Here is a 19,036-nt window from a genome sequence, read left to right as displayed (position 1 = left end):
GAGAGAGTACTGACAAGACAATCGGTCTTCATACTAGTAGAGTGTGTTTGCCAAAGACTTTGTCCCTGACAAGCCCCAGCAACCTGGTGACAGCTCTTTCCACCAAGCATCCACGCAATTCACGACTGCTCCAACTTGCTGGAAAGAAGATCCCGGACCCTCTCTCTTGATCTCTGATCCTAGTCCAATCCACCTGCATGTTCTCCAGCTCTGCTCCGGCTTGTAATGCGACAAAGGAAAGAGTGGCCCCTTGTGACTACCAATACAAAGTGCTTGGCCACACCCGTGTGGATTCCAACCGATCCATATCTTTAAATCTTTCGGGTGGCAGCTTTCAAACGAGCCAAGAATGGAACATCCTTCACGCCTTGGGAAGTCAAGTCAGAAATTATTTCAAATCGCCTGGAAAAACAAATCGAAGGTTACCTTACACCAGCACAAAGAAGAAGAGTTTACCTCTTAGCAGCTAACGAGATGCAAGTTTCTTTTGCCGCCTCAGTAATAGCTTTCTAGCCACCTTGACCAGCTCTTCCTTAATCATAAGGAGCAAGGCCGCAGCTGCCACGCTCTGTACGATCTTTGTACTCATCCCCTTGTAGAACCCGGTCAAACCTTCGTACCTGATCATCTTGAAGATTGCATCTAAAGTTCCTGTTGTTCAAAGGTCACATACGTCAACTCAACGACACGAAACAATATCGATACTCAACCTGTGTACTGCGTTGATTTATCCCTACCGATTGCTTGCTTCGCTTGGAGGCGCGACTGGTAACCCAAGGACATCTTTTAGCGAAAGGGACAACCATAACATCAACTTCAGTACCTTTACTACGAGCAGCGGGTATGTGGCAATTGTGGCACCGAGCTTGCCAATAGAACCAATTACAAAAATCTGGCAGTTAACTGTCAACCGAGGAATGTTGGAAGCAATCGCATTTACCTCTAAAGGGGAAACATCTTTCATCCCATGCTTGTTTATCTTTCTCTTTTTGGTGAGTTCCTTTAATAGGGTCTCATAAATCATAAATTGAATAGCGGGATTGCTAACCTGTTCGATACATGAACGTGAGAGTTTCGGATGCAAAGTTTGGTGGTTACCATTATAAGAGTGGGAAGAACTCCTTTCCAAAAGCCTATTAAACCGGCTTCGCGGTAGAGGTCTTGAACCTAACAAGCAATCATCATCAAGACTAACATAAAAAAAAAGGTAACATTAACTTACAGTGTAGGCGGCACCATGATTGGTGGCAGGAGAGACAATATTTATTTGTTTTTCTTGACTTTCAACATCCGCTGGCAATGCTTCACGGGATGCAGGAGGTTTCTCAATCTCACTTTGAAGAGCGCTTGATTTCATTTCCGCTTGCGTTTGTGTCTGAAACATCGGTAATATGAAGCAACGAAAACGAGCTAGCACAACATGCCTGCATTCTAGTCACCACGACCCAGATAGGATTCGTCAGGAGTACGTTCAAGCTTCTGCAATAGGCAAAAAGGAACTCCAAAGTCAGAGACAAGCATCAAGACCAATTACCCTGCCAATGCTGCTACAAGTAGTGAGTCGGACATACCAACAGTACCATCTCCAATGCCATTCTTTCTCCTCCGTCTAGCATTAGACTCGGCCGCATTTCTAAACAGCTGATAGAAATAGTAGTACACACTCTGCACAAACCAAACAAATAAAACTATAAGTTCATCACGACTTTAGCACGCATACAAACCTGAGACGCTACTGTTCCCAGAAGTGAGGGTGTCAAACCTCTATATAATCCACCCCATCCTTCCTCCGCTATCACCTATGACACCAAAATAATTCCGTCAACGCCCCAAGATCCAAAACATACCCTGTAGATCTCCAAAATTGTGCCACTCTTCCGAATTGTCGCTTGCGAACCATCCGACGAGGAGGAAGACGGCTTCTTTGATCTCCTCTCCGTCTGCTGTCTAGTATTTACCTGAGAATGCATCACAGAATCACGCTCGGTTCGATCGATCGAAGCTAACAATACCGTCTGGAGCGGGTAAGTGAGGAGCTGCGCGACGAGGCCGCCTCCAGCGCCTGCCAATCCATTTACCATTGCGTCCGACATTGCGGCGAGGATCGGGATCGAAGAGCCCTAGCGGAGCTCCCACAAGCCCTAATCACGCCTTGCAAATGCCAAGAAACTCTACGGGAGGACGCTTTCCTTGCTGTCTCTCGTCCTAGAATCATTCAAATGCCCACTAGACACGTGTCTCAATTATACCCGTCAGATCACATAGGCACACAATACACGCAATGAAAGAATGGAGTATCGATCTTTTCTTCACAATCTCTCCCATTTTTTTCATGCCATGCCCGGAGGAGCAGCTGGAGATGGCATTGACGTGGGCTGATTAGCAAAACCACCATCCGCTGGGTTCTGGAAGAACAAATCAAACAAAAGAAAAGTTCATGGAAGATTTGAGCTTGGAAACAACTTTAAGTGATAAAAACCTGGAAGGTCTGAGATGAATTACTCGGTTGAGGCGTCGGTGTGGAGCTCGAGCTGTCTTGACCCAGCTTCGCGTCGTGACGAAGGCTTTTCTCTCTTCTATACGGAACTTTGGCTCCCTGTAAGCCCTGTCGGAACAAAGGATAAGAGAATGGAGAATGCAAACAAACCTGGAAAATATTCCCCAGCTTTTTCAGAGCCTTTGCGCGCTGCCTCTGAACTTCTCTTCCAGCGGTAGCATCGTGCAAAACCTGGAAAGTATATCACGTTTGTTGTATATCAGAGTATATCAGAGTGTTGTGATATCTCTTGCTTACGTTCTGGCAGATATGCGATAAAGTGACCTCGATGTCCGCGACGTTGAGCTTCCACAGAGAGTCGATCATCACTTGTTGCTTGGATTCAAGATACTTTTCGATGGCACTTTCGCTCATATCACCCCCGGCGGCGAGCTGCCTCTTCATATCCTCTTGCATTTGCATCAAGGCGATCGCACCTGAGACAACAGTTGCTTGTTAGAATAATGGCAAAAGCGGAGCTGAGTAAAACTCTACAAACCAGCCGCGGCGGTCACTTGTGACTTGATAAAGTGTCCCTTGTCACGAACCCATTCCGCCAAGAAAGGAACTCCCATGAACAACATTTTTTTACCAAGCTCCTTTGCAGCCTGTCGAGCATATATGTACCCAATCGTGTGCAGCATCGGCTCTCCAAAAGCTACAGGGCAAAATTATAGAAAGCACTTCGGGGTTAAAAAACACGGATCAAAGCTCAGCACCAAGATTATATAATACCCGCATTCGAAAGATGCTGAGCCTCGTTTTTCGCCCATTCACTGAACCCGTCTTTGTCGCCGTCAACATAACGCTGTAGACGAGCGATTAAGCACTTGGTAAGCTTATCTTCCCTCTCTTGTTGCAAAACCTGTGAAGAGCGAAGACAAGGCCGAGTTAACGGACGGAAAACTAAAGAGCAAGCAACTAGACAGAAAACAAAAGCGCTAGCTACTCACCTTGAGCTTCTCTTGTACTTGCCTCAGATCCATGGCTTGGTTATCACCACTTGAAGTATCTATGGACGCCATAGATGCCATTGCAAGCTGCCCAACGTAATCTTCAAACATCTCACTTCCGAAGAGCATGCCAAACACCGCAGCGGGGTCGAGCATTTGGTCTCTGCAAAGAAAGAAACATCACAAGAACAAAAAAGCCTCGATGAGAACACATGGAACCTTCGTAGCAAAGACACTTACGTTGACACTCCAGCTTTGCCGAATTTGTCATAGGCTTCTTTTTTCGCAGGATCGCTCAGCGTTTGATACGCCTCCCCGAGAAGCTAGAGAGTTTATGGAATCCCTTGTAAGAATCGCTTGGAAGATTGGAAAGGAGCTAGCTCACTTACTTGAAAATTCCTTGCGGCCTGTGGATCATTGGGATTCTTGTCTGGGTGTACCTTCTTAGCCTGTCCGGAAGAGAAAAGATCACTCTCGATCGAGAGCTTGCCAAGCGAGACGAGACAATTACCTTAACATAATACGCCTTCTTTACATCGGCCGCGCTCGCATCCGGCGTCAATCCTAGAACGTCGTAATACTCCGTATCTTTCACCATCTCGTGAGCTGCCTCGATCGATCGAGCAGCATTAGCAGCGAAATCCTCTTCCTCCCTGTTGTGGAGCGGAGCTCCCCTAGAAATCCCGACCTACAGCCACAAATCCTAGACCTAAGACCGCAAGCGCCGACATCGCAGCACGGCCACTGAAAAGCCAACGCGCATCACCGATTGAGGCTCCTTTCGTCGTTGCTACAGCGCGAGCGAGGAGAAAGATCTAAAGATCCATCGTCTTCCCCCAAATTGTAGTAACAATGCACCACGTCACGAGACACGTCATTCGAATACTGGGCCTACATTGGCTAACACTTGTCTAGCTGTGCCAGCGCACCATGCCACGCGGGAGGGCAAAAAAGAATTTCCAATCGCATATTCCACCTCTCTCTTACATGGGCTCTTTGGAGCCACCGGCCTGTTTTGACCACTCCACGTAGTTGTCCAGGAGCAGAGGCCACGCTTGCGTCTCATCGTAGTTACTCATATCAGTGCTCACCTGCGTGATTGATCCAAAGCGAGTGTTAAGATGGGATCCCGCGAAAAAACGTTTAAAAAGTTTTAGAATACCTCGTCACAAAAGCGAAGAAATCCAATCCACTGATCGTGATTGATCCCCTTGTATTCCTTTTGCTCCTGAGAAGAAAGTATCCCAACCAAGAGTGAAGATCGATCGAAAACTCTGGAGAAACCTGAAAGAGCAACGAAGTACCTGGAGGAAACGAGTGAAGGAATCCAAATGCGGTCGTCCCGAGAGAATGAGCTCCAGCATTTGGCACGCCGAATCGAGATCCAGCGTCTTTTGCCTTGGTTCTGGAAGAGAAAGGAGGTTCATCAATCTCTACAGCGACAGCGATGGATGGATGATTTGCGATTACCTGTCAAGCAATACTGAAAGGAGAAGCTGTACAAGGACTTGAATTCTTCTTCGTCATCCGCAACCTGGAAAGCAAGATAACTTATATAAGCGAAAAGATGCTTGAATCATACACTCACGCACCTGTTGCTGGAGATTTGCGAGTGCCTTCTTCAACTTATCCAGTGTATCCGCTTTCAAGGCCTTCAAGCCCGCTCGCCACTCCTCCTAGAACAAACAATCCTTGAATGCGCGAAAAAAACTTTCAAAAGCAAGACTCACCAGCGTGAAGAATCCCTGCTTGTCAGCTCCGAATTTCCTGGAACATATAACCGGAAGATTCGCTCAAAGCTCTTAGCTTTCGGAAATACTCACCAAGCCAGGAGAAGAATACGCATATCCGTGGGTTCGATCTGCAAGTCCCGGCACAGCGCCTCTATTCCTTCCGGACTTTTTTTTTTCGCAACAACGTTTGTCAATACGACCAGCCGATCAAACAATTTCCAGCTCTCACTCACCCGATCAAGCACTTGTCATTCTTCTCAGCATAGCGACTGAACAAGGTGTCACACTTATCGAATTCCTTGGAGCTCGACTTTGCTGGATTCAAACTCGTGTCAGTCCTTTTCTTTTTCTTCACTATGGAGAAAAAAAGAAGGAAAGAGTAAGGCTTTCGCGTGAAAGAACTGGCTTACCGGGTGGAGCCATCGCCGCTGGAGCGGGCATCACGCCAGTGCGCCTGGAACTCTTCCTCATATTGCAGCGCTGTGTGGCGACTGCCGCGCTACTACAAGAGGCACCTATCTTCGAACGAATCCACACACGAACGAAAGCACAAAACCACGCGAAAATACCCAAATTGCCTCTCCCCGACCACCCGCAGATTTAAATAAGAACCCTAAAACCTCGCGATCGATCGACCAGCGCTCGAGAAGATGCTGCCTATGCGACCACCTCCCGATCGATCGGCGACGTGGAAGGCGGCAACGCGCTTGGCGCAAGAACAAAACAAGCGAGTGGCATAAACCCTAAAAATAAAGAGAAGGGAGTATGGAATTAACGTTGGGGTTCGATGCCGCATGGCAATGGCGGTCCAATGCGGATGCTCCTCCGGCGAGGCGCGCTCGCGGATTGGTGCGATGCTCGACGGCGTCGGGAGGATCCAAGCGCGATATGCAGAAGATTGTGGCGCGGACGAAGCATCGGCGAGCTCGTGAGTGGAAATTTTCTTCTCTTGTTCTTGCGTCTTGGCTGTTGTTGATCGCATCGGTCTGTGCAGGGCATATGAAGCTCCTGAATAAGCGTAATCTGTATGATCCGGTGGAGGAAGAGCTCGTCCGGCAGCCTCACATCCTGGATAGCTCGACTCCCGACGGGGATGAGGAAGATCGGCAAGAGAAATCTTTGCTCGATAATGCGCTGGATGAAGAAATCTCCGACGAGGATGCTGCGTCGGATGATGGCGAGGATGGAGTTGAGGAGTCGGAAGAGCCCGAGGCCGTGTCTTCTTTGCCAGGTGATTTGAGAGAGGAGAACGAAGCTGACGATGGATTGGAAGACTCAGAAGAGAGAGATCGGCTCGAGGGCATCTCTTCTTTGGGAGGAGATTTGAAAGAGAACGTAGAAGCTGGGGGGGCTGAGGCAGTCTCGAAAGAAGTTTCTGGCAGCGCTCCCGTGGATTCGTCTAAAGGCATAAAATCAAAGGAGCATCCCCGGCACGATCAAGATGGCAAGAAATCAAAGGAGCAGCCCCGGCACGATCAAGATGGCACGGAACCAAAGGAGCAACCTCGGCACGATCAAGGGCGGTTTGCTGATCTCAAGGTTTTCGTGGCTGGTGCCTCGGGAAGAACTGGAAGGTTCGTGAGTTCGTTTTTCCGTTCTTGCTTTTTTCTTTCGTTTTTGCCTTTGTAACCAAGTTTTGATTCTCTAAACTCAGGCTCGTGGTGGAAAAGCTCTCGAAAGGAGGTGCCAAAGTGCGAGCATTGTGTCGTGATAAGGCCAATCGATTCAACGAGCAGGGCAACGTGACTGTGAGTTGAAATTTGTGCTGCTGGTGTCACTGCGTTGTTTGGTAACGTGTCTTCTTTCTGGACAAGCAGGCTGTCCGTGGCGACATTTGTAAATACGAAACTCTCAAGCAAGCACTGGGTGATAGGTACGTTTGGCTCTTTCTCATCTTCCAGTCTAATGCAAGCTTTACAGTAATGCGGTCGTGTGTGCCATTGGGACGAAGTTTTTCCCGCTGGATATTATGAAGACTTACCAGGTTCTTAAGTTGTTAATCACATTCTCTTTGACACTGAGTGATTTTTTGCAGATCGAGTATGAAGGAGTTGTGAACCTTATCTCGGCAGCCAAGAACCAAGGACAAGTGAAAAAGGTAGCAAGCAAAGTATTGTCTATCCAGACTGACATTTAACTCGCAGTTTATACTGGTCACGTCGATAGGAGTTTCGTCATTCCTCCAGATAATCCCCATTCTGTGGTGGTAAGCGAAACAAGCTTTAACTTCGCAAGAATGTTGTCTCACTCGTTTTATCCTTCCTCAGGAAAAGGCAGGCAGAGCTTGCATTGCAACGCTCAGGGCTTGAGTACACTATCGTAAGGCCTGCTGGTCTACGAGAGAACGCACCCGCTGTAAGCGTTGCTATTCTCTCCTAAGTTTCTTAGAGATAACGTTTCTTTTTGTTCCAGGATGAGGCTCTCGTCATGAGGCCAGCCGACTCGCTCTTCATAGGTGGTATCAGTCGATCAAAGGTAAGAAACTCTAGCAGGAAAGCATGCATCTAAAAGGTCTTGCGGCTCGTGGATCAGGTCGCGGAAGTTTGCGTGGAAGCGATCGTGGTCCCGGAAGCCTCAGAGAAAATCGTGGAGGTAAATGTCTTGCTGATCAGACGAGGATTCTCTTAGAACAGTGGAAGCTCTTTCTCGCAGATATGCGCGGGTGACGTCCAGAAGGGCAGCATCCAGGAACTATTCTCGCGAATTTGATCAATGCCAAAGTAAATCCTCGTTCTTTCGTTAGCAAATTTCACAAACACTTGCAGTCATTTGTCACATGCTTCGAGGTTGGGTACCACAAGATTATAAACGATGGATAGATAATATCCTTGAGCAACAAATATTGTGGGAAGCTTTTGCAAATCCCTCAAAACATAAACAACTAGATCATTCCTCCTATGGCTTACCACACTACTTGATGATTTTCTATGCTTTCCACTGCAGCAAAATGAAAAAAAGAAAACTCGGGGAACATGCACTAGCTGACCTGAGAGCTCAAAGTCAACGTCAGTCAATGGAAGTCCAATGCAGTTTTTGAAGACTTTCATTTACCTCTTGCAAAAGAACAAACTCTAGCAAGTTAACCTTAATAAAGCATTGATGTTAATGCTTAAACTATGACTTGATCTCAGAAAGCATTAATTTTTATTCAAAACCAAGTTTACCCAAGGCAATCCTTGAGATCCAGCAGTCATTTGCCTTTAGCCTTAAGGAACTTTTGAGTTTCAATTCAAGACAAGTTTCCATGGTGCGCCATTGTCATTTTGAGCTGAGTTAAAGGTTGTCCAGTGCTTCACACGGCAGAGGCTGCAAAATAGAAGAACGTGAGTGACAAGCTCCTAGATTCCATCTCGGAAGTTCCACAGCAGTTCACATTCCTGGAGCCAACGCTAACTTTAGCAGGACGAGGCAAAGCCGAGGTGATAGCTATTCGGAAAAAGGTAATGCAGGCTCTCAAAGCGAGCTAACTTCAAAGTGACTATAGCATCAAAACTCTTATATATTATTTATCAAAAAGGCTTTCTCTACTACCTTAAATTCATAACAGTTGCGATTTGTACAAAAAAGGCTTCACATTTATTGCAACAAAAACAAGAAATATTACTTTACATGTAAACACAAGAAGGAATATCTTGTAATAAACTAATCCATCACTGGCCCATTGTCAAACTCATTCGGAAGGCAATAAAAAAAGAGTAAATGGTTGATTGCATCTGGGATGCTATCTAAAGTAGAATTTCTGAAAAAGAAAAGACTAAAATTAAAGAAGAGAAACAAAAAGAGAACTTACCGTCCAACAGTGACCCAAAACATGCCTTTAGTTGCTTTACTAAATTCTGTTTTAGCACCATTTGGTAAAAACCGGATATTTGGTTTCTTCTGTTGATATGCCTGCTGTGCCTCTTCCAAACGCACACCCTTTAGGTAAGGGGGAAAAGTTACCTCTGCAAGCATATCCTCAGGCCAAAGAAATTACACAAAAAAAAACAATATTACAAAGCCTGAGACAAATATAAAGCTTACATTTCTTTCATAGCAAAACCTGTCCATTGGATATCCTCCATGCTCTCTGTCTGCTTTTTTAACTGCTACATATGGATATGTAGTCTTCACTCGATCGATACCCCCTAAACAAAGAAAAACAGGAAAAGATCAAATCCATCCAGTTTAAAACACTGCACACCTGAGAGAATTCCTGGAGATGATCTGGTCTTCATCACTGGAAAAAGCGTTCACAGCGGAGCTAAGAGACGAAACTCAACAACAAACCTGCACCAGCAAACTCAGTAAAGACGAGAGAGAAAAAACAAGCTTGCACAGTTAGACAGGGGAATCTTTGGCCGTCTCCTTGAGATTCGGCCTTCTCGACCTCCCGAAACACAACAAACCTAGAAAGCAGCAGCTTGGATGGACAATCCGCGAGGATTCCCTAAAGAAAAAGAGAGAAAAACGAGAGCTTGTAGAGAAAACTAGACACAACAAACCGGGAGAACGGCCGCCGGGTTCCCTAGATCCCCGGAAAAACCTAGAAATCTCCCATAACACTGGGCATGGATAGCGCTCATTTGGCTCAAACGATGATCAGGTCCACAGTACTCCGGCAGTGATGCTGGCATGCTGTGGACCTGATCATTGTGGGGGGTCTCTTACTGACGGCAGCTCTCAGCGGTTCTTCATCCAGTTTTCCTTCATGAAAACTGAAAGCCGATCGGCTCCGTCTACAGAGGAGACGATGGTAGCTGTGAAGAAATAAACAAGAGCCTAGAAGTAGAGGTGTCTTCTCCATCACTGTCAATTGCCACAAACTATTGACACTTGACTGGGGGCTCGATTGCTGTGGGAAGATTGTGAGTAGCATAAAGTCTGAGACTTGTCAAAGATCACATCATGACTGTGAAAGATCTTTGAACTGGAAAGGCTGTAGAGCTTGTAAGCCTTCATTTCTAGTCACCATAGCCAATGAGAATAGCCTTCACGCTGCAATCTTCAAGTTTGGTGCCATGCTTCTTGGTGACAAAAGCATAAGCAACACAACCAAAAATACAAAGATGACTACAAGTCTGGTTTCTTGCAAATATTACACAAGCTATTATCCTTGCACTTCTTGTCCTTTTTTTTCTTGGCATTTTGCCCATTGCGCTTCTGATTTTTGGCTGCACCCTCCAAGCCTATCCCAGACAAAGACCTTGGCATGATTGTGCACAAACATGGTGATCAATCTCCTTGCCCTAATTCATCTTGTGAGTGTTGCATGAGCATGCTGATGCATCCTAAGCTACGCTCTCCAGTCTCCTTGTCATTTTAGATCATACTCCTCTGATACCATGTTGTGAATTCCAAGCTTAACAATTCAATCTCAATTGAACATCATAACATGGTATCAGAGGAGTACGATCTAGAATGACGAGGAGATAGAGAGAGTAGCATAGAATGCATCAGCATGCTCACACAACAGCAAGACAAGGTGAATTAGGGCAAGGAGATTGATTGCTTGGTTAGGTAGCCTTCAAAGGTGATGAATTCTCCTCCTCCCTCCCTTCTCATCTCTCTCCCATTATAGTTACTGATTTTTCCATTTGGAAATATATGCCATGTGTCCAATGAAACTTGAGTTTTAGGGCTATAGGCCATTAAATGAAGGAATAAAGCTTAATTCCTAAATTTGCAGCTAAAGAATAAAGGAATTAAAGCACAAATTTTTTTTTGAGTGTTCAGCTTAAGGAGAGAAGGACGGAATGACATTAAATAGTTCTAATCTTAATGCTATAATTAGCATGTAAAATAGAACTAAATGAAATTTGGCATTATTTCAACATATTAATGGCCTATATAAAATATCAATACCCCACCATGGTATGGAAATTAAACTTAAACCACATAATAAGGACAGGAAGCAAGAGCTAAATTATGCCTTAAGATTACCATCCCTACTATACATTTTAAATACATTCACATCAAATGCTACTTGGATGAACAAAGGCTGTGGGGCGTGACCATGCCCCACAGAGACCTTGAACAGCTCCCCAAGATGAGCAGGACAGCACAAATGGGCTGTGATTAATTGCAAAGCCCTTGGCAAGGTTCCAAGCCTTACACACACGAGACTTTTGAGCAGTATCACATTGCACAAAAGCATGTGAGGTGTGGGCAACCCTTACAGCAATTCATGAGCAGCAGACACCTGCTAATCGCATGCATCTTCGCCAGAAGCTCTACTCCATGGCAATGTCCGCCGATGACCATGTTGCTGTCATCAAACAAATCTTGGACGACCTAGTTGCTGTGGGCGCACAGATGGATGAAGCTGAGGAATATGAGCATCTCCTCAGCTTGCTCCCCTCCACCTTCGATACAACCATCTAGTCGCTTCAACCCACAGTCCCCGGTGGTCAAATTTCCTGGCAAGAAGTCACGACAGCGTTACACAACACTGCCTTGCGACGAAAAACGATGGAAAAGAGTGAGACTTCTTCCTACAATATCACAGCTCGGCCAAGCAAGAAGAAAATGTCATGTTCCAGGGGAGTTCTTCCAGCACAACCAGAAAATTCAACCCCTGCCCACATTGCAAGAAAACGAATCATGCTGAACACAACTGTTGGTTCAAATACCCAGAGAAATGACTGAAGACGAAGGCTAAGGCATTGATGGTTCATCAAGCTGATGCAACAGCTTTTGGCTCAGTACGTTCACTCTATATCGCATCTAAAAATCAAGAAACGTCGTTCTTTGATTCAGGAGCGACGGATTACTTGACGCATGACGCTCAGTGGTTCAAGACGCTCCAAGATGTTGATCCTAAACTCAGTTTGAGCACAGTTGCAGTAGGAGATGGAAGACAGCTCCAAGTCACTGGTCGAGGTACCATCTTGCTCAAACTTGAGAGTGGTTTTAGCACCACAATTCATGATGTATACCTTGTTCCAACACTTAAGTGCGAACTTGCTCTCTGTCGGCCAACTCACTGAATCTGGATTTGACATTCGTTTCAGCAAATCTGGATGCATTTTGCTCACTCCCGCGGGTGACTTAGGATTTGTCATTTGACAAGCTGGGAAAGGTCTATACAAGCTTTGTATGGAGCCAATACGAGCTGCTGAAGTGGTTGAACGCCCTCATCAGTTCCTCACGTTCATGGCTTCTACCCTGGACGAGCTTGAGCTGTGGCATTGCCGTTTCGGACATGCGAGCACATGGCGCATTGCTCAGCTCACGACGGACAGACTTGTCGAAGGCCTTGATTCACAACCACTGCAAAACTTTCCTTTTCCGATGGTTGCCAGCTTGGGAAACAACACAAGCTTCCTTTTCCAAAGCGAGGAGCATGACGTGGCTCTGAAATACTAGAACTTGTTCATAGTGACATTTGGGGCCCTTCTCCCCATGTTTTCTATGGAGGTTCATGGTTTTTCATGAGTTTCATTGATGATCACAACAGAAAAACCTTTGTTTTCTGTCTGGCATCAAAATCACAAGCTCTGGTAAAAGTCAAGAGACTTTCTAGGTTATTTCGGGTTTGTTGTGTTTCGGGAGGTTGAGAAAGCAGAATCTCAAGGAGATGAACTCTGCAAGTTTATTTTTTTCCTCTAGGTTGGCATATGAGGCCATTGCATTGTGTCTTTACTGTGAGGATATGCCTGTGGAGGCAATTTTTCCCTTTTACCTAATAAGCACCATATTAACAGATGAAATTAAATATTCAGTTTTTATAAAATAGTGCCAAATTAGAGTAACCAAAGGCATGTTTTGGGTCAAATTTTCTTTTTGTTTTTCTTCTTTAGGTTTAATTTTTTCTTTTTCAGTTTTCTTTTTGTTTTTTTTTAGGTCTAGTGTTTTTTTTTTCAGGTGTCAACTCTTTTTTTGAACGAATTTAACAATAGGCTGGCAATGGACTAATTTATTACAAAGTATTACTTTTTGTATGTGATAAATAATATATATAAGCTGACAATGTAACTTATTTTGAGAACCTGCATTGCCTATTCTATCTGAAAGAGATATGCAAAAGCTATGATGGACAAAAATGACTCGAAGGATAATAAAATATAACATTATAGCTAAATATATGATTATCATTCCAAGTCATCGTAACTTCCGCTCTTCTTCTTTCATGGCATTCACCCCTGGCCAATGTCAAGTGCCCAGCACCTCTGTCAGCGCCTCTGGCCAGTCTCTCTGCTCGGTGCACACCACTCTCTCAGCGCCTCTGCCAGCGCCTCAGGGCCTTCTCCAGTGCTCTCCCACACCCTATTGCCGCACCAGCCCTCTCTCAACGGCTCTGCGCTGTGTCCAGTGCTCTCTCGCGCCCTAGTGCAGTGCCTCCTCTCAGCTATCCCTCAGGGCCGCTATCTCACGCCCTAGCATGCATCACTTAGCGCTCCAGTACCATGCCAGCCCTCTCTCAGCGCCTTTGTTAGCACCTCCGGGCCAGTCTCTTCTAAATCATGCCTTAGCGCCTTGCTCAGCTTGCTAGTGCCGTTATCTTGGCGCTTAGTGCAGTGCAGTGCCAAATCTTGGCACCTCTCAACCACGTCCAGTGGCTCATCATCATCCTTGTTGACCTCCTCCTCGGCCAGCGCCATTGTCCCAGGATCTGGAGCCTTCAAGGCTCCAATACCATGAAAGAGATATGCAGAAGCTATGATGGACAAGGATGACTCGAAGGATAGTTGAATATAACATCATAGCTATATATACATAATCAAAAGACACGCCTCTAGCCTAAACAAGGATCTAGCTTAGCACTCCTGCCACCTAAGATCATGTCATAGAGAGCGTATATCTCAACACTATCCCAATGGCAATCACGTCAGCTTCGTCTCCACCACTCTCGAGCCGCTTGATCGCAACTTTTGGCATTCAGCCTCCACTGCTGGCTCTTGGAACGTGGACCGCTGGGGAACTCCACTCGCATTCTTTTGTTCCGCAGCCTCCGCAAGTAGAGCAGCGCGACTGGAGCCAGGACAAACGTAAGACTCAGTAGCAGTTTCCATAAGGTGCTCAGTGCGAACTGGTCATTGTCTGAGTTAAAGGTTGTCCAGTATTTCACACTGTCACTGAAAGTCTTGAAGAAACTCGGTAAAGGTCTTTCCTGCAAAACAGAACAAAGTTCCTTGGAGACCGGGCTCGGCCATCCTGACTCTGGCAAGTCATAGCTAGCATTTCAGGAGCCTGTAGTAAGCTTTCCCCTCTGTTTGAGCCATGGTCAGGACTAAACTAGTCAGTGTTTAAAATTAGTTAATATTAATGTTGTCTTTTACTTATCAAACTAAATATGATTAAAAATCATTGTGATTTTTTCATTTTCATTTTATGAAATATACAAATTGCCACTTTGATTTTGCACATAACTATTTCATGTTGACAATTGAAATTGTAACAGCTGCTTACAACTTGTTTATGAACGAAAACACGTGCAACACATGGGCCCCTGGTTCAGCTTGAGCAGTGGATAAATACCCATCTCAGCAGCTCAAGAATCAGCAACACTGAGCATGAAGCCAATGGGATCGAAAATCCAGGTAGCCATTCCAATCTTCAACAACATCACTGTGTTGGATGCAATTGGGCCGTATGAAGCGCTCCATCGCCTCCCGGGAGTGAGCGTTACCTTCGTGAGCGACAAGCCGGGCCTCGTTGTTGCAGACGAAGGCAGATTCAAGATTGAAGCAAGCGCCAGCTTTGAAGATCTGCCCAATCCTGACATTCTGCTAGTTCCAGGAGGCACTCCCAAGCTCCTGCCGTTAGATCACAAGCCACTCCTCGACTACATCCGCAAGGTAATTGCTCGTTTCTTCATCCATTTCGATCGATCCAGCCCTGCTTGTTCTTGTGTCGATCTTCCAGGCTCACGAATGCACAACATTCACCACTTCAGTGTGCACTGGAGCTCTGATCCTCGGCGCGGCGGGATTGCTCAAGGGCGTGAAAGCCACGACGCACTGGGCCGCGTATCCGCAGCTTAAGGAATACGGTGCCAAGGTGACGAGTCAGAGGTACATCAAGCAGGGAAAGATCGTGACCGCTGCAGGAGTTTCTTCAGGGATCGACATGGCCATCTACTTGGCCTCGATCATCACGAATGAGAAGATTGCCAAAGCGGTGCAGCTGATGATCGAGTATGATCCGCAGCCGCCGTACGATGCTGGCTCTCCTTGCAAGGCCGGGGAGGAGATTGTCAAGCTTGCCCATGAGCTGTGGATCGATAATCCCAAATAATCCCATCTTTTCTTGAATGCAAATCGTCTTATCAATGGGTGATCGATCCTTAGTAGTAAATTTTAAATCCTTAGTAACTTCTCTTAGTAACTTTTAGTCCTTAGTAACTTTTAATCCTTAGATAACCGCGTGAAGAGGAGCGCGCGATAATATTTGCTCGAGAGGTTTTTCGCAATTTTGTGCGCAGCGCATTCGTGCTTTGATTATCTCCAGCAGTAGAGATTCTAAAAGAATGGAGCTGCCTGTGTTGTGTCTTTGGATGTTAGGGGTTTTAGAGGAGAAATGGCCACCGTCATGGCGCCTTGCCAGAGACCAGGGCTTAGTTTCGTCTTGGCCGTCTCCTCGCGACTGTCATTAGCCACCAGAGCTTTCCCGGCGCTTTATTTCTTCTTGCTTCAGATTTTTTTGTTCTCTCTCGGTTCTTCCTTTTCATGTCAATTTACTTCCTCTGAATTTGCTACTCTCTTTTGCAGACAAGGAGCTTCACTCGGTACTGTAAACCCAGTTCCACGTTTGCCTTGTCTTCGAAATTCGTTTCAAGCATTGTTTTTGGTTCTCATCTTCGAACAAAAAATGTAGGAACTTGGTTGCGTGCGCGGAAGCCGATTGAAATTGCCGGTACGTTTTTTTTTTCCATTACGGACTAAGGCATGTCGAACTGTAGCGTGCTTTTGCAGGGTCTAGCCAATTCTCCACAGTGGGTGTTGGAGCTTCTCCTGTAGCTGAAGAGATGGCTGTCAAAGAGGCTCCCAAGGAGATCTTTTTGAAGGATTACAAGCCCACTGGCTATCACTTTGACACTACTAAGTGGATGCTGCTTTCGTTTTGTCCACCTTCTATCCAGGTCGAGCTGAAATTTGTTCTGTCTGAGAAAAAGACAACCGTGGTGTCTAAGATCCGGGTTTTGCCGAGAAACTCAAGTATTTTCTTTTTCACTTTCGTTGTTTCGTTCGCTATCTTGGTAGTCATTAACCAGAAGCCATGCAGGTGAAAGCCCGCCATTGGTTTTGGATGGTCGTGACGTGAACTTCTCTTTGTTAAAATCAACGGCAAAGAACAGAAGCTGGAAGAAGTTGATTTGACCAGCCGTCATCTGACGTTGAAGTCACTTCCTGTTCAGCCTTTTGATTTAGAGATTGGCTCTGAGATACACCCGGAGACTAACTTGTCTCTCGAAGTAAGTGGGATCAAGTTACTTTTTTTTCTCCAAAAGGGGCTCTACAAGTCTTCCAGCGGCATGTTTTGTACACAATGCGAAGCTGAAGGTTTTAGAAAGATAACCTTTTACCAGGTCTTTTTTTGTGACAATGTTTGGCTGACATTCTGGCGAGCTATTACAGGATCGGCCAGACGTTATGGCAAAGTTCACTACCAGGATAGAAGCGGACAAAGCACAGTATCCCGTTCTTTTGTCGAATGGCAACCTTATAGACTCCGGAGACCTCGAGGTTGGCATTGTTTCTTCACTGGCATTGTGTAGAGCCTGACGTGCTGTGGTCAGAATGGATTTCATTATGCTGTGTGGGAGGATCCTTTCAAAAAGCCTTGCTACCTCTTTGCCTTGGTAGCGGGGCAACTCACGTCCAGAGACGATACTTTTGAAACGCGTTCAGGAAGGGATGTTCAACTGAGGATTTGGACTCCTGCACAAGACGTCCCAAAGACAGAGCATGCTATGCATGCTCTCAAGCTTTCAATGAAGTGGGATGAGGATGTAAGTAGAAGTCTTTTTTCTCTCTCTGTCTCTTTTATCTCAACTTCGCACAGGTGTATGTGTTGGAGTATGATCTTGACCTGTTTAACATTGTCGCTGTTCCCGATTTCAACATGTACGATGCCGTTGTTTTTGTTCGTTTTTGGTAACTGATGCATGGTGTAGGGGTGCTATGGAGAACAAGAGCTTGAATGTGAGTCTCTTTTTTGCTGTTGGATTCACTTAATTTTTCTATTCGTATCAGATATTCAACTCGAAACTTGTTCTGGCATCTGCTGAAACTGCTACAGATGTTGACTACGCGGCAATTTTGGGTGTGATCGGTCATGAGGTTGGTCTGAATTAGAGGTTCTACAACCACTAACCTCTACGTTTGCTTTGCAGTACTTCCACAATTGGACTGGGAATAGGTACGTCGTCGCATTGTCACTGCTTTAGCTGATATAGTCATGTAATACAGGGTGACATACCAGGTTCTTAAGTTGTTAATCACATTCTCTTTGACACTGAGTGATTTTTTCCAGATCGAGTATGAAGGAGTTGTGAACCTTATCTCGGCAGCCAAGAACCAAGAACAAGTGAAAAAGGTAGCAAGCAAAGTATTGTCTATCCAGACTGACATTTAACTCGCAGTTTATACTGGTTACGTCGATAGGAGTCTCGTCATTCCTCCAGATAATCTCCATTCTGTGGTGGTAAGCGAAACAAGTTTAACTTCGCAAGAATGTGGTCTCACTCGTTTTTCCCATCCTCAGGAAAAGGCAGGCAGAGCTTGCATTGCAACGCTCAGGGCTTGAGTACACTATCGTAAGGCCTGCTGGTCTACGAGAGAACGCACCCGCTGTAAGCGTTGCTATTCTCTCCTAAGTTTCTTAGAGATAACGTTTCTTTTTGTTTCAGGATGAGGCTCTCGTCATGAGGCCAGCCGACTCGCTCTTCATAGGTGGTATCAGTCGATTGAAGGTAAGAAACTCTAGCAGGAAAGCATGCATCTAAAAGGTCTTGTGGCTCGTGGATCAGGTCGCGGAAGTTTGCGTGGAAGCGATCCTGAAGCCTCAGAGAAAATCGTGGAGGTAAATGTCTTGCTGATCAGACGAGGATTCTCTTAGAACAGTGGAAGCTCTTTCTCGCAGATATGCGCGGGTGACGACTATTCTCGCGAATTTGATCACTGCCAAAGTAAATCCTCGGTCTTTCATATTAGCAAATTTCACAAACACTTGCATTCATTTGTCACATGCTTCGAGGTTGGGCACCACAAGATTATAAACGATGGATAGATAATATCCTTGAGCAACAAATATCGTGGGAAGCTTTTGCAAATCCCTCAAAACATAAACAACTAGATCGTTCCTCCTATGGCCTACCACACTACCTGATGATTTTCTATGCTTTCCACTGCAGCAAAATGAAAAAAAGAAAACTCGGGGAACATGCACCAGCTGACCTGAGAGCTCAAAGTCAACGTCAGACAATGGAAGTCCAATGCAGTTTTTGACATTTACCTCAAGTTAACTTTAATAAAGCATTGATGTTAATGCTTAAACTATGACTTGATCTTAGAAAGCGTTAATTTTTTCTCAAAACTAAGTTTACCAGCCTGAGATCCAGCAGTCGTTTGCATTTAGTCTTAAGGAACTTTTGAGTTTCAATTCAAGATGAGTTTCCATGGTGTGCCATTGTCATACCTGAGCTGAGTTAAAGGTTGTCCAGTGCTTCACACAGTGGAGGCTGCGAAATAGAAGAATGTTAGTGATGAGCTCCTTGATTCCATCCTGGGAGTTCCATGTTCCCAGAGCCAATGCTAACTTTAGCAAGATGAGGCAAAGCTGAGGTGATAGCCATTGGGAAAAAGGCAACGTAGGCTCTCAAAGTGAGCTTG

At 45.5% G+C, this 19,036-nt stretch overlaps 6 protein-coding genes and 1 long non-coding RNA gene across 13 annotated transcripts; 3 read left to right on the top strand and 4 right to left on the bottom strand.

Moving 5' to 3' along the window:
- Positions 1–10: 10 nt before the first annotated feature.
- On the bottom strand, positions 11–2,128 carry LOC9634633 (peroxisomal nicotinamide adenine dinucleotide carrier). Of its 2 annotated transcripts, XM_024670515.1 has the most exons (12): positions 2,013–2,128; positions 1,848–1,958; positions 1,725–1,799; positions 1,535–1,665; positions 1,425–1,479; positions 1,223–1,375; positions 1,099–1,167; positions 941–1,048; positions 824–892; positions 711–765; positions 457–651; positions 11–402 (listed from the first exon to the last, which is right to left on the bottom strand). In XM_024670515.1, the coding sequence occupies exons 1-11, from the start codon at positions 2,091–2,093 to the stop codon at positions 467–469; spliced, it is 1,092 nt and encodes a 363-aa protein (XP_024526283.1). In that variant the 5' UTR covers positions 2,094–2,128; the 3' UTR covers positions 11–402; positions 457–466. The 2 variants fall into 2 exon arrangements, with proteins under 2 accessions (XP_024526283.1, XP_024526282.1); XM_024670514.1 differs by having other exon boundaries at positions 824–1,048.
- An 82-nt stretch (positions 2,129–2,210) lies between these two features.
- Positions 2,211–4,343, bottom strand: LOC9635995 (chaperone protein dnaJ 10). Of its 4 annotated transcripts, none has more exons than XM_024670511.1 (10): positions 4,001–4,343; positions 3,879–3,938; positions 3,730–3,812; positions 3,490–3,652; positions 3,272–3,401; positions 3,036–3,194; positions 2,795–2,973; positions 2,648–2,728; positions 2,480–2,605; positions 2,211–2,405 (listed from the first exon to the last, which is right to left on the bottom strand). In XM_024670511.1, exons 1-10 carry the CDS (start codon positions 4,085–4,087, stop codon positions 2,331–2,333), a joined length of 1,143 nt encoding a protein of 380 aa, XP_024526279.1. In that variant the 5' UTR covers positions 4,088–4,343; the 3' UTR covers positions 2,211–2,330. The 4 variants fall into 4 exon arrangements, with proteins under 4 accessions (XP_024526279.1, XP_002965580.2, XP_024526280.1 ...); XM_002965534.2 differs by having other exon boundaries at positions 2,480–2,596; positions 4,001–4,337; XM_024670512.1 differs by having other exon boundaries at positions 2,215–2,405; positions 2,503–2,605; positions 4,001–4,337.
- A 90-nt stretch (positions 4,344–4,433) lies between these two features.
- On the bottom strand, positions 4,434–5,961 carry LOC112344921 (DCN1-like protein 5). Of its 3 annotated transcripts, XM_024670518.1 has the most exons (10): positions 5,792–5,961; positions 5,633–5,737; positions 5,456–5,576; positions 5,313–5,387; positions 5,220–5,256; positions 5,082–5,165; positions 4,960–5,023; positions 4,794–4,894; positions 4,652–4,717; positions 4,434–4,580 (listed from the first exon to the last, which is right to left on the bottom strand). In XM_024670518.1, exons 2-10 carry the CDS (start codon positions 5,691–5,693, stop codon positions 4,473–4,475), a joined length of 717 nt encoding a protein of 238 aa, XP_024526286.1. In that variant the 5' UTR covers positions 5,694–5,737; positions 5,792–5,961; the 3' UTR covers positions 4,434–4,472. The 3 variants fall into 3 exon arrangements, with proteins under 3 accessions (XP_024526286.1, XP_024526285.1, XP_024526287.1); XM_024670517.1 differs by having other exon boundaries at positions 5,633–5,961; XM_024670519.1 differs by having other exon boundaries at positions 5,456–5,537; positions 5,633–5,961.
- Positions 5,953–8,118, top strand: LOC9634632. Its single transcript, XM_002965881.2, has 11 exons — positions 5,953–6,150; positions 6,217–6,796; positions 6,877–6,970; positions 7,040–7,095; positions 7,143–7,206; positions 7,258–7,320; positions 7,367–7,428; positions 7,490–7,577; positions 7,635–7,697; positions 7,755–7,814; positions 7,875–8,118. Exons 1-11 carry the CDS (start codon positions 5,988–5,990, stop codon positions 7,929–7,931), a joined length of 1,350 nt encoding a protein of 449 aa, XP_002965927.1. The 5' UTR covers positions 5,953–5,987; the 3' UTR covers positions 7,932–8,118.
- Positions 8,119–8,956: 838 nt separating this feature from the next.
- On the bottom strand, positions 8,957–9,753 carry LOC9635994. Its single transcript, XR_002991879.1, has 4 exons — positions 9,707–9,753; positions 9,406–9,651; positions 9,246–9,349; positions 8,957–9,166 (listed from the first exon to the last, which is right to left on the bottom strand). It is a non-coding gene; the product is annotated as an uncharacterized LOC9635994 (long non-coding RNA).
- Positions 9,754–14,650: 4,897 nt separating this feature from the next.
- On the top strand, positions 14,651–15,475 carry LOC112344922 (isonitrile hydratase-like). The gene is made up of 2 exons (XM_024670520.1): positions 14,651–15,001; positions 15,069–15,475. The coding sequence occupies exons 1-2, from the start codon at positions 14,717–14,719 to the stop codon at positions 15,438–15,440; spliced, it is 657 nt and encodes a 218-aa protein (XP_024526288.1). The 5' UTR covers positions 14,651–14,716; the 3' UTR covers positions 15,441–15,475.
- Positions 15,476–15,928: 453 nt separating this feature from the next.
- LOC9635993 (puromycin-sensitive aminopeptidase) lies at positions 15,929–18,513 on the top strand. The gene is made up of 17 exons (XM_024670516.1): positions 15,929–16,058; positions 16,105–16,360; positions 16,428–16,617; positions 16,654–16,731; positions 16,781–16,888; positions 16,942–17,154; positions 17,208–17,269; positions 17,320–17,347; positions 17,399–17,485; positions 17,539–17,564; positions 17,615–17,627; positions 17,679–17,741; positions 17,788–17,849; positions 17,910–17,997; positions 18,055–18,117; positions 18,175–18,227; positions 18,288–18,513. The coding sequence occupies exons 4-17, from the start codon at positions 16,678–16,680 to the stop codon at positions 18,421–18,423; spliced, it is 1,056 nt and encodes a 351-aa protein (XP_024526284.1). The 5' UTR covers positions 15,929–16,058; positions 16,105–16,360; positions 16,428–16,617; positions 16,654–16,677; the 3' UTR covers positions 18,424–18,513.
- Positions 18,514–19,036: the final 523 nt, after the last annotated feature.

Source organism: Selaginella moellendorffii, unplaced genomic scaffold, assembly GCF_000143415.4.
Source record: "Selaginella moellendorffii unplaced genomic scaffold, v1.0 SELMOscaffold_6, whole genome shotgun sequence".
Classification (NCBI taxonomy): domain Eukaryota; kingdom Viridiplantae; phylum Streptophyta; class Lycopodiopsida; order Selaginellales; family Selaginellaceae; genus Selaginella; species Selaginella moellendorffii.
The sequence above is the reverse complement of the archived record's forward strand: the minus strand, read 5'-3'. Positions and strand labels throughout refer to the sequence as shown.